Source organism: Melanotaenia boesemani, chromosome 16 (genome assembly GCF_017639745.1).
Source record: "Melanotaenia boesemani isolate fMelBoe1 chromosome 16, fMelBoe1.pri, whole genome shotgun sequence".
NCBI lineage: Eukaryota > Metazoa > Chordata > Actinopteri > Atheriniformes > Melanotaeniidae > Melanotaenia > Melanotaenia boesemani.
Genome location: NC_055697.1, coordinates 12,028,742 through 12,045,304, shown reverse-complemented (window position 1 = coordinate 12,045,304; position 16,563 = coordinate 12,028,742). Strand labels below are relative to the sequence as shown.

Here is a 16,563-nt window from a genome sequence, read left to right as displayed (position 1 = left end):
GTCAGTGCGTTATGCCTGATTGTGAGATCAAACCACATATTGATGATATCCAGCCAATTTGTTTCCGTGTAACAGGAATGTTATTAAGTTGGGATGCTATGTATGTTTTTTTTATTATTATTATTTCACAGACACCTCACCCTGGTTTGATCTTGAGAGTCCATCCAAAGGGAAATGAATGTGACCCTGTTTCTAACTGCGTACACAGTCACTATTCTCCATTGGCGTGATTATGTGTTATTATAGAGCACCCTCTTTTCATCAGAGCTAATCTGTGCTGCCAGGAGACCCTGTTCCCTATTCAGCATAGAACCTGCTTCAAACATCATCCCTCACTGTTCTGGATCCCCTTAGCTTTGAAAAAAGATCCTGGGTATTTAAAAAGTGGACTGGGTTCTGAGCCATTCAAGGTGTATCCATTGCCTTTCGCTCAGCAAAGCTCTTAAATGCAAAACAGACGGTGGAGCAAATTAAGATCAAAGGCAATAGCCTTGCCTTTTTGCCCTGCTGTCCTCACATGCCAAGCGGTGCTGTCACCGTGAGTCACGGCCATGCAGCTTCCATACTCATATGGACTTCTCTTCCTCTCACCACCTCAGGGCCACCAGCCCCTTCGGTCACACCAACACACTCTGTAGCAGTGTCTACCATCAGCACTCACACATATGAGGTTGAAAAACAGAGCTTCAAGCTGCTTTTGCCAGTCCAGTCGAGAATTTTAGTGTTGTCACACTGATTTACACTCTGAGCTGCTAGGAGAGCATATCCCAATAACACTAGGTTTAAAGATTAAATATCTTTAATATGGACAAGGGGCTACGATTTGCTCTACAACATTGTGTGTGAATTAAAACAGGTGCATGTTATTTTTGCTTAACTTTGAACTTTAGAGGACATGAACCAGCGGCAGGTGCCGCTCAATCCAACAGACACATCTAACGAGGTAACGTTCACTGCACAGTGATATTATATGTCTAAGTGAAGCAGGGCATTCATTGTTCTGCCGTAGATGGTGTAGCTGCAGGTCACTGCATCTCAGCAATGTCCTGGCAGCAGAGGGTAAGTAAGGCACCGTGCCCTGTCAGATGTTCCACATGTACTTGGGCTGTTTGTTCAGCTGTACACGCAGGCATACTTGGCCCCCCACCCCCACAATCTACTCCTCCTCTGGTTTGCTGTGCCAAAGATGCGAGCCTATGGCAGGCAGAGCGCCAGTGGCCCGTCCCCTTGTTTTGTCAGTAAAGTGCAAGGGGGTGGGTGGATGCTTGATAAGCAAACTCCTGGTTCAGGTCAACTCTTTCTGATTAGAAGCCAAAATATAAACCTTTTAATTAGGTTTGCCATGCTGTTATGGCCTTGAGGTATTGTGGCCCAGACACTTCCTGCATTGTGCTACACCACCCATAAAGTACCAACACGGGGGAGGGAGTAAAGAAAGTGAGGGAAGGAGGCTAAAAATGGCTCTGCCACATCTGCGCCACACCACAAAACACAGAGATTGCCACTATGCAGCCTGCTTATTTACCTATTGGAGCATTCATGGTGAACTCCAGAAAAAAAAAAAAAAAAACACCTGCACTTGCTTTATTGTGTGCTATTTTTGCACATTAGCAGCAGAATCTTGAGACTTTTAGTATTTGGTGTTTATACATTAAAAAAAATCAACTGATTCTTTCTTCTTTGTTTTCTTTATCCCATAGTTAATTCTTGTGTGGATATCTGAGAATTCCCAGAGCCAGCTCTGTCAACCTCAGGTCCTCAACTGTGTGAGTACATTGAGCACGATTTCCTTCTCAAAACTAAAATAGAGGCAAAACACCAAAAATCATATCTTAGTGATGCTTAATGAGCCCTTTCAGATCCTTGACAATATACCACTAATATGGTGCTTTGCAGCCTTTGAAGCACACCAGAATGGAAATAGTAACACAAATGTAAGGCCTCACGGACGCCTTGAAGTCAACAGAGCAAGTTTAGTCTGGACTATCTGGTCTAAGGTTTGACTCCAATGTTAAGTCTTAGCAAAGGAATTACAGTGCGAGTTGTGCTGGTGCTGGTAAGGGAGGGGAGGCAAAGTGAGGAGGGCCCACGAATAATTGCCTGCTCTAGAGACACGTGGAGCCTGTCTGGAAGAAAAGATACTGAATGGGGGTGGGGTGTAGGGGAATGGAAGTATGTCATCAATTTGAGCTTGGCACTAATGTTACAAAATAAAGATGAACACCTCACTTTGATCTCCACAGCCTGTTCGGCAGACGCTCGGCTAAGATAACGATCTAAGCCGGTAACTTTAATCTCTGCATTAAACCATGTTCTAACTCATGGATGGGACAGAAGATGGGGGAGAAAAGGGGGCTGATAAAAGAGAACAAACAAAGTATATGTGTGAGTTACAGTGAGCAGTGGAAGTATGTTGTTGACAAAAGGCTGTGTTTGGGATAAATGGGTTGAAAGATGCCAGGAGAGGAATTTTGTATGAATAGTGAGACAAATAGGTGGTTGCAAGTAGCACCTCAGGGGCTCTAAAACATGCTGGGACCTGCTGCAATATAAAGACGAGCCCTGCACCCGACCAGCTGTGCAGCACACAAGACTGCAGGAATGAGGGCACCATGAATGGCTTTCTCTGTGTGACAATAACGGCAGCCCTCAGCGCAGAGGGAATGGTCAGAGGTCCCTGCTCCGGACAGGCAGCAATGAGTGTGTGCGAGTGCATGTGTACACTGAGAAATTACTCAGGAATGTGAGGACACATGCCAAAGACAAAGAATTTGAGTTGATTTCAAGGGAACCTTATTCTCCTCACCCTCTGAAGAAATATCACAACCCCATCAAAAGGCCTGGCCTGACAGCCAACCTGCATGGAACTAATGGAAGTCTTGTGCACTGGCTTAAGTCTGTCAGAGGACTGTAACCGATGAGACGAAATACATTTTATTTTCCTGGAAATCAGTTTTCCTCTAACAGCAGGGAAGAAAGAGCATTCTTCATTTACACCTTTAAGAGATTTCCTATGAAGACCATGCAAAGAGATTTTTTTTTAATCATCTGACACATTCATTAACGTTTTAAAATTTTATTTATAGAATTATATCTCAAAAATCTTTCCTTACATTTGAATTCACACATTCGTTATGCTCTATGCAGGCTTATTCCTATCTTCAGACATAGATACGTACAATGATGGCTACTCATGAACAAGAGAGGAATCTCAAGTTAGCATTCAAAATGACAGCCACAGTCACAGACACCCGACCTGGACACAACTACAACTTAATAAATACTTTACAAAAAATAATGCAGGCTTTTTACAATGAAGAACTGCCTCAGACACACAAGTGGCAAAGTTAAATTACAGGGGTAAATGAATAAAAAAAAATAAAAAAATGATGTGCATGCTAAATAAACATATTCACAAGCTTACATGAAAACCTGGACATTGTGTTTGACAAAACGAGGAAAGCCGGGCAACCCTATTCTCTGTCCCTCTTTCCTCCAGCACATTCCAGAGGGATCTCATTATTCTATTACCACAAGCCCCACAGGTTCACCAAACATAAAGAATCTAAAGAGAGACAATCTAAATGGACATCTTGACAAAAATGAATTTCCCTTTTAAGAATATGAGTCATTTCTCCCTTTTAGTGACTAAATCTGAGTTAAGGCGTGCAGTAAAATTAGTAGAGGCATATTACATTTTAAAAACCTTTAAAAAAGAAATCAATGTTTTGTGCCTGCTTTACATGAAGTCAGAAAAAAAGTTGCATTTAAGCATGCAAGGGTTCTGACTGCGTTGGATTGTTATTGTTTTGTTCAAATAAGTTTTTTCTCAGAGCCTAAAAGTTCATGTCTTATGTGACCTAAGATAATATTTTTGAGGTTTAGCTGAACATTTAAGCAGTTTTAATCCTTTCTTTCACATTGGGCTAGAATTCCCTGGCTTCTTCAAACTGTTTGTAGTAGTCCTCATCCTGAGGATTGTCTGGACACTTCTGCCCATTATTTGGTGGCCTGGCCTGGTTGTAGCGGCTCCAGTCGCCTTTGCAGATGATCCAGGGCAGGATGTCCACCTTATAGTGCAGGTCAGCCGAGAACTCTGTGCTGATGAGGTTGGGTGTGCCGGCACCTTTGCCGCGAGTGATGAGCTTCATGTTGTCATCGTAGCAGCAGTGCTGCGCGGCCAGCGTGGTGGACTCAAGGGTCAGCATGGAGCGGATGCAATAACGGGCTGTGGGCTTGTAGATCTCCAACTTCTCTTTCGGCCCACTGGCATCTTTCCAGCGGAAATCTCTGCGTGTGGGAGCATCGTGTACATCTGCTGTGCTGTAAGCCACCTCAGTTGGGTAGGAGCAAGGGCAGCTGGGAAGATCATTGGCCACTTTGGTCATATACTTCTTCAAGAAATCACTCTTGCAGTTCATCCATCGCTCACAGCTGTCTGTGTCTGGAAGAAATGATTACTATCAGATGCTACATTTCCTTTTAAGCACTCCCCAAAATTAGTGGTTGAAACCAGCAGTGTGACAAAGAGTAATATTTAACAAGAAGGTGTGTTTTCACAATGGTTATTACTGGCTAGCCACATTCTCCACTCTTCCTGCCCTGCTGCACATTGCCATTGCTGCACAAAGCAAGGATAAGGAAGTGTGTGCAGGAGCACTACCATGTGGATGAACTGCCTCTGATAGTGCAAAGTCTGAATGAAGGATACCATGAAGTACAACAAGAGCAGAGAAAATCTTACCAACACCAAACAACTCAGTTGCATTAAACTCGTTTGTTCCAGCCAACAGGCTCACTTCAGTAGCTGCTGTCTTGAAGGCATCTTCAATACCTTTAAGGAAATTAATGCACAGCGAAAGGAGGAACAAATGATGAAAGAACACATATTCAAAACATGGACTTTGAGTCTTTTACAGGCATTTTTACAGGCATTAATAATGCCTGCATTGTGCAGAGAAAAACAAGATATTACCTGGGCAGTTGGGCATATCGCAAGTTCTGGACTCCGTGGCTGTGCAGGCATAACCGCAAGACCTGGTTCTCTTCTGGTTGCCATTTCCACAGGTGACACTGCATGCTGACCAGTTACTCCAGTCCCCTTCTCCATCCATGTAGTCTTGGATTAGAGAGCAAGAGAGAGAGAAAGATCCTCAGATCTGATGCGGACCACATGCTGAACTTACTCAGGCTGGTTGGCATTTCTCACTAATAATGAGCAAGGTGAGGACACGAAAAGGGAGGTGGTGCAGCTCACTTTGACTTTTCTCCTTAAAGTAGATACCACAGCAGATTCTACAGAGACACACAATATGTTGCACATGCTTAACACAACATTTTGGAACCAACAAGGCCAAATCAAATCAGTATGTGTTCAGTTAGTGAAGTGACTGGAAAACATTTGACATTATTTCAATGAAGCCACATGGAGTCTTGTTTTACAAATAGAAATCTTCAGCACACCCCTGACAGTGTGGTACAGGAAGTCGCTCAGCTGCTCTATCTGGGATTCAGCAGTTTGAAAAAGCAATGTGAAATGGAAAGAAATTCTCTCAGCTCCAATTATCATTGAACACGTCGCTGTAATTTGTATACACTGCAGTGGTTACAGAGGGCTCACCTCGCTTTACCATCACTTTACCACACACATGCACACACATCTTGAAAGCAGCAGTCCATCAATGAGAAAAATTAATGTGGGCATTTTGGGATGGAAGTATTTCTGGCGAGGGTCCAAACCGCCCAATACACCCCCCCTGTTGCCATCTGCCCCTCATTATGAGCTTTTTGCATTAACACAAGTCACATAGCATCCTTCCCTCTGCTTCTATGGCACATCATAGAGCTCAGATGAAAATTTATAAAAACTTGTGCACAGACCACCATCAGTGATGTTCCATCAGTGTTCTGTGATGGATGATCTTTGCTTGTCTCCACAAATATGATTATTAAGTTTTAAACTGTGGCAGTAATTTCATAAAATATATCCTTGTCCATTACTGTGGTATGAAATGAAGGAATACTTAGAATCTGACCACAGTGATAAGCCAGAAACATTCAACACGGGTTATGGTTTTACAAAACACATCAAATCTTACTCCTAAATGCTGTAGTGCAAGTGAATAAAGTGACATTTTCCACAGTGCATGCATGCCTGTTCAGCCATGTTGGTTTGGGCATGCTTCAACATGGGTCACACTGTATGACAGTGAGCGTAAATTCTTTCACGGCAGATTTATCTGTGAGGTTACTTTTGGAGGGTGCTGTGCGAATTGTGTGAAGAAGCCTAACAGTCCTTCCGGCTCCATTAACTGTGATTTAACTTTGATGTTGTCAGGCATCTAAACTGTCCGACGTAGCCTGCTCCACAACACAGAGGAATTTATCTCATAAAAGAGTGTTAAGGGTTTCAACCAGGGGCTGCCAAAAGCCTTGCATGGTATGACTGCACTTAATATGGTGACAGCTTAAATCAGCAAATCTGCAAATTACAGATTCCACATGAAACTGTGGCCATCTGGGGATCAAAAATGAGCCCATGGAGCCAGCAAAATATTCTATATTGTGCCTTTAACTCTGGCTTGTCACTCTTACCATATTCAGTTTGAGCTTTGCTTCCCTTCCTGTCCCAGTCTACCGGTGGCCTGAGGAAGTTGCTGTCTTCAGTTTTGCTCCCGTAGGAGCGATCGTTCTCATCTGTTTGAAGAGTGGATGAAGAAGAGGAGGATGAAGAAGTGTGAGGCCACCAGTTTCTCCAGTTTGGAGAGGCCCAGTTGGGTTTTCTCTCCTTTCGGAGCCCTTTCTCTGGTTCATGAACCTCCAGTCCATCCACCACTTCAATGGTTACCTGTATTAAGAGAGGTCGGGTTAAAGTCTGAACACAGCTTTTAACAAAAACAGAAAATTGGATGCTGTAAGGATGCACTTTGTGTTGCCCCTACACATATCACCCCCTCCCCCTTCTGTCCTAACACATGTGCCTCCCAGATGAGGGGGGGGGACACCACCCCTGCCCCGCAGTCACCCTCCCAACTCTCGGGCTCTCTCCACCTAAACACAAAGTTCAAAGGGCTACTCAGCCTCCTCCAGACCATGAAAGCCAGATGAATCCCAGGATCAAAGACACCCCCTCCTTCTCCTCTCCTGCTCCCACAGCCTCACGCCCTTGCTCAATTGGTTGCTTTGCTCTCTTCCCACATCTTGAGATGTTAATACACTTTGTTCATGCTCATATTTAGCAGTGATGCCCTCAGAAATGGAAAGACCCCCTTGCTGGATTAGACAGGAGAATGATTTAAACATGGTAGCGGTTACTCAGCCATCTGCATCACTGAGGACCTTATAGGCAAGGACTTGCCACACATTTAAATAAGCTGCTATCCATGTTCCTGCACATGGGTTAGTATCAAGGCGTTAGTGGTTAGTCTCTGCCTATCAGTGGTTATTATGATTAGCATGGTGTGTATCCTTCTATCTTAGGCTTTAATAAGAACCAGGAAGTGTGAAAACATACAAGGGGGGAAGAGGGAATAAAAAGGGTGTACTGATGTGCACTAATCTATTCTCCATCTTCCTGTGTGCTCTTCCTGTCATACACGCTTGAGTAGCCATGTCTTAAGTGAGCAAAAGCATCAAAGTGCACTGGCAGGTGCACGGACACACATGGTCACCTGTATGTTGGGATTCTGTCCATTGATATCAGCTTTAGAGAGGTCTGGGAAATTGTGCAGATCTAGGAGGAAAGCTCCAGGGCCATCCTTGTGTACACTGCTGCCTTGTGCCCAGGGGAGGGTAGCAGGCTGAGAGGCCAACCGGTGCTCTGGACCAGACCTCCGGTCTTCATAAGCAAGCTGGACAGAAGAGCTACTTCTGGCATTTATGTTTTTCTGCTGAGGAGAGAAAAGAACATAATGTTAATTCATTGTTATCTGTTTGTGTGTTGATGATGTCTGAATGACTTTATAATATATTTAATTCCCTTCTGTGTGAATAAAAAAAAGACTCATATTTGTTGCTTGACATTGAATGAGTCTGCACACTCAGCAGCACTAGATTGATCTCATGTGTTGACAGAGGTTCATGTGGCCATGACCTCTGTCGTAAATCCTTTGGACAGTGGACTCTTGACTGAGGGCCCAGAAAGGAGCCACCAAAGCAGTGAAACAATTATCAAGCTGTATTCTTTATGTCTGCCTGCTTTTATTAAAATATAAGCTTCCTACAGCCTGTATTCAGATCCCATGCCATAGCCATACTATTCATTTTTCTCTCTAACTGAGAAAATATACTGTTGCTTTACCATAGTAATATGTTGTGGACATATATAGCATGTTCTGGTGCTGGCTGCTAGAAGAGCGCTAATGTAAGACTGATGGTTTCCCTGCACTGAGCTATGCAGAGAAACCTAAGCAAACATTGCAAAATAATTACATCTGCCTTCTTGAGGACAGAAAAACATTTGGCCTTCTGACAGGGTGTTGTAAATCCATCCCAAAACGACAGTTGAGGCATATGTCCTCTATCAGGTATGCACAGAAGGAACAATTATCCCTAAATTGGACAGACAGCCATAAGTAATCAGCAATCATCCATTCTGGGGTGGCAGAAAATAAGATCAAACAAAGGCATCAATCATGTTCCTTGTTTTCTTTTTTCATGTCCCATTTCTTCCTCCCCTGTGTTTTTGTGGCCGGACTGAGGCCTGAGAATATGGAAGCCTTCTGTATAGCTGCAGCGGCCAGTCACAGACAAAGTGTCAGCTCAGCCACATTGTGGTGGGTACAAAAGCCCCCAGTAGAGCTGTTTGTGTTCAGCCAAGGTGCACTCTGGGGCAATAGGCGCTGTAAATGGAGCTGCACAGCAAGGGGAAGAGGGATTATAAATGTACATGTAACTTGTATTCAGCGGCTGGGGAAGGGGGCAGCAGCTGTACAGCTGCTTTACTCCATTCTTCATTCACAACCAGAAACCAGATGGACTTAATATGATAATATGAGAATTTAAAAGAATGTAAAAACCTTCACAACACATTTTCTAATGCAAGCTTATGCTGTAATTAAAATAATTATACAACCAGCTATCATTTTGGGAAAGAAGTATAGATGGTTTTGTAGCCACCAAAAAAAACAACAAAAAAACAAAAAGGAAGAGCTTTTAATGTCGATAAGAGGGCCAGACTATGAGAATTTATGTTCGGGATCATAATATTTGGGAGAAAAAGATTTAGGGAAAAGAAACAGATTCTAGCTGAAGCCACAAATGCCTTGCTTCTGTAACCACTTAAAACTAAGAGCTCAGTCCAGAGAAACATTTCAGGAGCACACTTTATTCTGCAGCTATCTACTCTTTATGTGAACATCACAAGGCTCGCTTTGCTTCTGTCACAAGTACTTGGACTTTGAGATGCCCATGTGATAACACTGCCTTTCAAGTTCCCAGTCTTCAGGTTTCACTCAGTGTTTGTAACTGAGCTCCGCTGAGGGAGCAGCCCCATCAGAGCACTCACAGGTTCAACCATAATGTAAATGCAAACACACAACAGGTGTCTAATATGCTCTTATGGATTATGGTAGTTCTTGACTGCAGAATATACACAAGTTTGACAGATTTTTTAATGATAAAAAAAAACATTTTCTGTCTTCATCTGTTTTTTTTTTTACTACTGACTCCAGTTATTCTGTGATTTTTCAGAAGAAACAAATTTATAGGGAATGATACTCACTCACAGCAGGCAGATTATCCTTTAATATCCTCACATACTAATCTCATCTTAATCTTCTTGGGTGACATATTTTGCAGTATTACATATGACAGATTATTTAACCCTGACAGTGATTGAGTTCATTTGAATTATTCTCATTAATCCCAATGCAACTCTCACTCTATATGGGAGGTAACGGAGCTAAAGTCTGTTAGTAAACACAGTCTGTCAGTTTAAAGGCAAATATTGTTAGCTTAGCAGCACTAATGCGGTTTGATGCATGTTTTAGTCATACATTGTTGCATAATATTACAGATAATATTAGAGAAGTACCTTCCTACTAGGAAGACTGAATGATTACAGTTGCTGTGACAATGTGACATTCATATTAACTCCAGTATTGATTTATTCCATCTTGTTATAACTGCATCACCCAAAAAACATAAGCACTACAAAGAGTGGCTCCATCTATAATAATTTTACATGTAAAAACAGAGTGAATCTGTGTTGCTTTGGGAAGCACAAATTAAAAATGTCTTCATGGTGCACCTTGTAAATTCAAAACGTTTCTCCATTTTGTACATCAAAGACTGCACAGACTTCATGGTGCGTTCAAGTACATCTCACAAACTTCCATTTACAGTTTAACCTTTTAAAAGCAGAGGTCTCCCAACTGGGAAATGTTTTGAACAGATGGTGCCAAACTGTGTCAAAATGATCATTTTAAAGTTCTTTATTTTATCAGGGTTAGCCTTGGCAGAGATAAATGTTAATATGTTGTATTGTGATTGGATTTAAGTTAGAATTACAGCTGCATCATTCCAAAGAGATATTCTCTTTTCTTCTTTTACATGAGCCTTAAATGCTTTTTTATTTGTGCTTTGTGACATGTTCATTTATTCTTCACCAGTCACACATATACTGATATTTATCCATTCTAAAAAAATCTAACACCTGTTCCCTTTATTATGACTCCAAACATATTTAAATAGGCCTAGTGGTTGTAGATATACTCATTTCTGTGTGGGGATGCAATATTTAAGCAGATGCCTGAAATACAGACAGGGTTCAAAGGGTTAATTACTACAACTGTTTAAAATAGTGAAATGTCTTTTTTATTTTTTATTGAAACAAATATAGCTATTATTTCTGTTGTTCCTGCACTCATACAGACATTATACAACAAAGCAGTCTAAACTGATAAGTTAAGAATGACTTTTTACCTATAAAACTACGTTTTTGCTTTTGAAAAAATAACCAATTACCCAAAAAGGAAGCATAATAATTGTTTAAAAAATGTGGAAAATATTGACATATTCTTGTTGTTTATTGCCAGTCTAGAAATTCAATTTTTATTTTATTTTTTATTTTTTACTTTAATCAGCGAGAAAGAAAATCACAGAACAAAATGCAGTTATTATGCGTTGGCCTGTCAGTTTTTCATTTCAGCACCTCATTTTTCCACAAGACTCTCACTGCCGTTTTAGACACAAGCTGATGAGAAAAATACCTCGTTTTAAATTTCCTCCGTCTCTAACACACAACCCATACATTAAAAGTGCACAAGAGAAACTCATTTAAATGTTAAATAATCAGCAGTGTTGTGCTTTGATGGCAGGCTGCTTTACAGTCCCCATCACTCATCTAAGAGGAACATGCTTTAATTTGGAGATCAAAAGTGACACACCAGTCCACAATTCATCTGGGGCCTCCCAGGATGTCACCCACACCCCCCAACCCAAACTTCCAAAAGCCATGAATGAGCACTTGCACACACAAGCCACCCCCCCTCTCTCCTCACAGTATCTGCTCTTCTTTTCCCGCTTCCCCCTTTTTTTTTTTACTTTGTGAGAAGCTCCTTAAAGGGGTATGACTCTATTTTCAATTGGGAGCAACTCAGGGGTTTTGACCCCCCCCCCCCCACACACACACACACACATACACACACATACACACACAGGGAGGTTGACAGGAAATGAAGGCAGACCACATTGTGACAGATGCTTTTCAGCACAACGCTTACATAGGTGAATGATAAAAGCATCCTTTTTTCTGTCACATCCCTCATATTAGGTTTGTACAAATGTTTATATGCCCAATTAAACTGAGAAAAAAAAGTTATATTAAGGTGCTATTGAAATGTAAGGACATACATAAGCCTTAGGGTAGAAATTATTCAGTAATGTTGTACAGTTTGGCACTAAATTTGAATTGCCACAGTGTCTGAATCTGCCTTCCTGAACAAAAGAGCTTTCTTTATTCACATCAGGTGCACAGAGCTGAATCCTGCCATTTGCGTTTCTGTGAATGCCATTTCAAACATGACACCTTGGGACGACAATGCACTCCCTGGGATGTGACAAGCATGGCAGAAAGATGACATCACCGTCTTAACAGAGAGTTAGTGAAGCATATCTGAACATAGAGCATTCATGAAAAAAAAAAAAAAAATTCAAGGCTTGTTTGTGGCTTCTTTGCTGGAAAGAAACTTTATGTAAATTTAGTTAAATGACAAAGGGGATGTTGAAGTTGGGGTGGGAGGTGTGTTTTCTACTTTGAATTGTCAGGAGAAATTCCCTGCTGCTCCTCATCCTGCTCATCCAAATTAACATTTGGCTGGGTGACAAAAATTCAATGAATTCCTGAAATATTTCCTTAGCTTTGCATGGCCAAGTATCCAAGAAAACACAGGCTTGCATATATGCAAGTCAGACTACAGTCATGGCAGCAATATTTGAGATAAGAAAAATGACCCTAACCAGACTTTTTGAAGTAAAAATTCTTTCCATGCATTTCCCCTGAGCCCTAATAAGGCATTTATGATGGGACACCATTCCAGTAAGCATACATGCCCATTTATCACTGGAAGTGGAAGAGAGTTTCAGTAGTATGCTAAATATACATCAAAAAGCAGCTGAAGGATGCTTAACACTCTCTAAAAAAGCCTGTTGATCCCAGACCCGTCGTAACCCTTTGGTCATGATTTCAGGCTCTGCAGACATCTCTGTAGTTGATGTGGATATTGAAATGGTCAGTTAAACCATTATACTCATCTAAAGAGGTGTCATGTTGACAAAAGTCTCCCATGTGAAGCTGCATGCTTTAACTTAGATCACAGCTCTGAGAGGTCTCATTAAAAGCTGTGGTTTGAACACATTGCTGAAGTGTTATCACACGGAATAAATGAAATAATCTGATCCGTTTGTGTCACAGCACAAGTTAAAACATGTTAAAGATGGATCTGGCACAGGGTGGATGTCGTGTTGATGCCAGATTAGTCTCCAAACACACCCCAGGGAATCTTGGCAGGAAAGGGGCACCTTTAAGGGCTGATCATGCTCCCCCAAATTTATCAAGTAAGCACTTGGATGACAAAGATTAGTCCATGATGACAGAGAAGCGCCTGCGGCTAAGATTTAACCCCTTACAATAGGGAGGTGTGTCTGCTGTGAAGGGGCTGATTTCTGACTCTGGATCATCTTTTGCTGGCTCACCTTTGAGAGACTACATCCATGCGCATGGCAAATCGTAAACACTTACCAAAGCCTCCCGGGGGGATATGTAGGATTTAATATACCTGAGCTAGTGGCTCATAAGAGCATGTTATCTGTGACTAGATGAGACCTCAATCTCCAAGAAATCTCCCCCTGAAAGTCAGCACCTCACTACAAACTGATCTCCAAACTCACCTCTGAACGTGTTGTGTCCTGATCCAGGCTCACAGTTACATTTCCTTGAGGCAGCGGATTGCTCCGCAGCACTGTGATGTGCAAAGTAAGCAGCAGAAGTCCCAGGAGCAGCAGAAGTTCCGCCGCCAGCCGCACCATCCTCTTGACGCGACCGCTCTTTGGAGCTAACGGTGTGGCCGGAGCTGCGACTCCGCCTCCTCCCGGTGCAGAGACTCCAATCTCCGGATCCGCCGGGGACGAGGAGCCGCAACACCACTTTGGAGCCACTTCGGGAATCACAATTGCAAAAATGAAGGAAAACGGAACTAACGGGAGGTGGCTGTCAGATAATTAAAAAAGGTGTAAGTTGTCCAATGTTTTTTTGCTTTGTAAACGTTGGAATTGTCTTAAGATGAACGAGCATTTAATGTATATTAATATAGTTTGATTTAAGCCAAATGACTGAACTGTTTCATATAGCAGGACCGACCCAGCGTGCAACATTCACACTTTCAGCTCTTGTTGCGTCCTCTTCAAACTTCCACACTCAGGAAAGTTGCAACTGCGTTGCTCCGTGGTGTCCCCGCCACATTCTCAGCCTCATGCCACAGGTTTCCTCATTTCCACTTCATCCGCTTTTACGCATTTCTTGTTTCGCCCGCATTCTGCCTAACTTAATCTGCTGCATTATCCAGCTACACAACTTTTGAGGTAAAACTGACCTACAGGTAATAACCTAAACAAAACAAAAACAAGCAAACTAACTTAACCGTCCGTGGTGATACTTCACACTCTGGTTCAGTATTCATCCATTGCTGTGGATTGTGGGCCCACAGAAATGAAAACGCTGGCTGGCGTGCGCCTTCAACGAGTCCTGCTGGAGGCAACAAGTCAAACCATATCAAACTACGGCTCTCAGACACACGCTGGCCTTGTAGTGTGCTCTTGAAGAGGTTTTATACTAAACGCCCCCGTGCAGGCGCCCTCCCCCTGATTAACTCTTTCGTCCCTTTGAGCCAGTCCTCACCAACATGAAGCGCGTTCAGATGTAAGGAGGAGTACACCAAAATTATTCTGCACTTCCCGCTGTAGATGGGTGTTTCATGATCAGATCAAAAGAATACTAAAAATATACGTACGATTTAATAAAAACTCTGATTTAGAATCAGTTGTACAATACAATTCAACATGAAGAGATGTGTGCGCAGTATGAGGACCTCCGGATCAGCTGGCGGTCCCTGGAAGGCACACTGGGTGCGTTGCAGAGGAAAACACTCTTCTAGGAGGTCTGCGTCTCCTGTTGAGGTGTGTACAGCAGCAGCCCAATCAATCTGCGTGTAAAACGGATGCTGCCGTTACACTTCCCTTAATCAAGACAAACGGTCTAATGTGATTAGTCAATGTGAGACATTTTATTGTCCTCTTCAAAGGACAGGCTGCTGTGTCAAATTATGCACCAAGCAGGGATGCTGCTGCCTCAGCTGGGTGACAGTTCACTGATCCTGGCAGTCAGTCGCTTCTGATGAAGCCCTATACACTCATTTAAGACAGAAGTTATGGCTCCTTCATTATGAGGAAAGCCAGGGGCCAATAGTGTAAAGACTCGAGTTAGATGTATATAAGATGTGGTCTATTTTTCTTCTCAATTAGGCAAAAAAACAAAAAAAACAAAAAAAAAAACAAGCAAACAAAAAAAAACCTTTAATTCTGTATTTATGAAACACCCGGCCACCTTGTCCTACTTCTTTATGCTCTGACAAGAACACGCTCCCCACTACACAGCTTTACTGATATCTTCAGTCTTACTCCAAGCAGAGCACAGCTGTCCAAACCATGTAAATCTGTGCTTTGTCTGCTTCACTTCAAAACTCCCTCTTTAGAATAGAAAAAAAAAATCTCTGTCCAAATAGAAAACAGAGAGCAGCGAGGATGGCTTGCCTGCTTTGGACACACTGGTGGACATCAAAGGCGTAGCAGAGGATCCCCCTTCAGAATAGCAGCTACATGCCATTCCAATAAGTGCAGTGTATTTGGATCTGCAGTTCAAAAGAGGCTGGTGCAGGCAAGGCAGGTCTCTGGGGGCCCTACCACTAGTGGTCTGGCTGCGCAGATGTTTTGAATGCCAGCGTGGACCATTTGCCGCTTTGGCTGCAGCTGAAGGCAGTTACCAGTGACTGAGAGGAAGTTGCTTCCCACCTTGCCTGATTGTCATCCGTGTTATCTGTCACTTTGCCTCAGTGGTCTGTTTTGAAACTGACACCCCTGAGGTAGGCTGTAATTTACCCTAAGTGGAAATGTTTATAATGGATCATTAGCTTTAATAATACATCAACAGCAATAAATAAAGAGAAAACAAATATTTAACTTGAAACAAAAAGCAACCAATATAATATTTATCTAATACTTAATTTCTTTCTCACAATTAATATAAAAAAAACAGAAAATGATATTATTTGCTGTGCATCTGTGCAAAAATGCCAATAGTAAGTCTTAACGAGTTCAAGTTTGCCTTTCTCAATAATCACATGGGAGCTTAGTATATGAACTCTACACCTGTGACATACTGCCCTCATGTTTGAGAATAATTAAACTTTTTCAGATTCTTTCTATGCACATATGCTTTCTGCTGTAAACGAGTTTAACAATGCTCACATTTGGACTAAAGGTGAAAGTAAACAAAAATTAATAGCGGACATCCGGAAAACATTAGTGCACCCTGATGCAACACATGAGGCCACCTTTCAGCCCCTCCTCCAGATCTTTATGGAGTACAGCATTAGTATGATGTCACAGATTTAATGATTAAAGAAGCTGTTTCTTATTGTTTCTGCCTATAGGAGCCAGATGTGAAGTATTCACTTACAGAACAAAGCAATTCAGTATAGCGTTTTTTTTTTTTAATCTTATTTTCTTTTTTTGCTACATCTAAGTCAGTAGTTTATCTAACATGCTTTTCCAATAGCTGCATATTTGATTCTTTATCTTGTAAAATGCCATCACTACGTTGCTTATGGAGAAGAAAACAAAACATAGTTACATCCTCAGGTAAAACAAGTGTCAACTAGAACCAATCTCACACATTGCGAAAACACATATATCATCCATCCATAATCCTTCCTGCGTTAATCAAATGATTACCCTATACCACGAGAATTTGGGTTCAGCGCTAATTGCTAGGTTAGGTTTCTGTTGGCT

General features: G+C 42.0%; 1 protein-coding gene across 2 annotated transcripts; it reads right to left on the bottom strand.

Moving 5' to 3' along the window:
• Nucleotides 1-3,060: 3,060 nt before the first annotated feature.
• ism1 (isthmin 1) lies at nucleotides 3,061-14,292 on the bottom strand. Of its 2 annotated transcripts, none has more exons than XM_042010947.1 (6): nucleotides 13,390-14,292; nucleotides 7,671-7,889; nucleotides 6,595-6,847; nucleotides 4,976-5,119; nucleotides 4,745-4,834; nucleotides 3,061-4,444 (listed from the first exon to the last, which is right to left on the bottom strand). In XM_042010947.1, the coding sequence occupies exons 1-6, from the start codon at nucleotides 13,525-13,527 to the stop codon at nucleotides 3,927-3,929; spliced, it is 1,362 nt and encodes a 453-aa protein (XP_041866881.1). In that variant the 5' UTR covers nucleotides 13,528-14,292; the 3' UTR covers nucleotides 3,061-3,926. The 2 variants fall into 2 exon arrangements, with proteins under 2 accessions (XP_041866881.1, XP_041866882.1); XM_042010948.1 differs by having other exon boundaries at nucleotides 7,671-7,886.
• Between the last annotated feature and the right edge of the window lie 2,271 nt (nucleotides 14,293-16,563).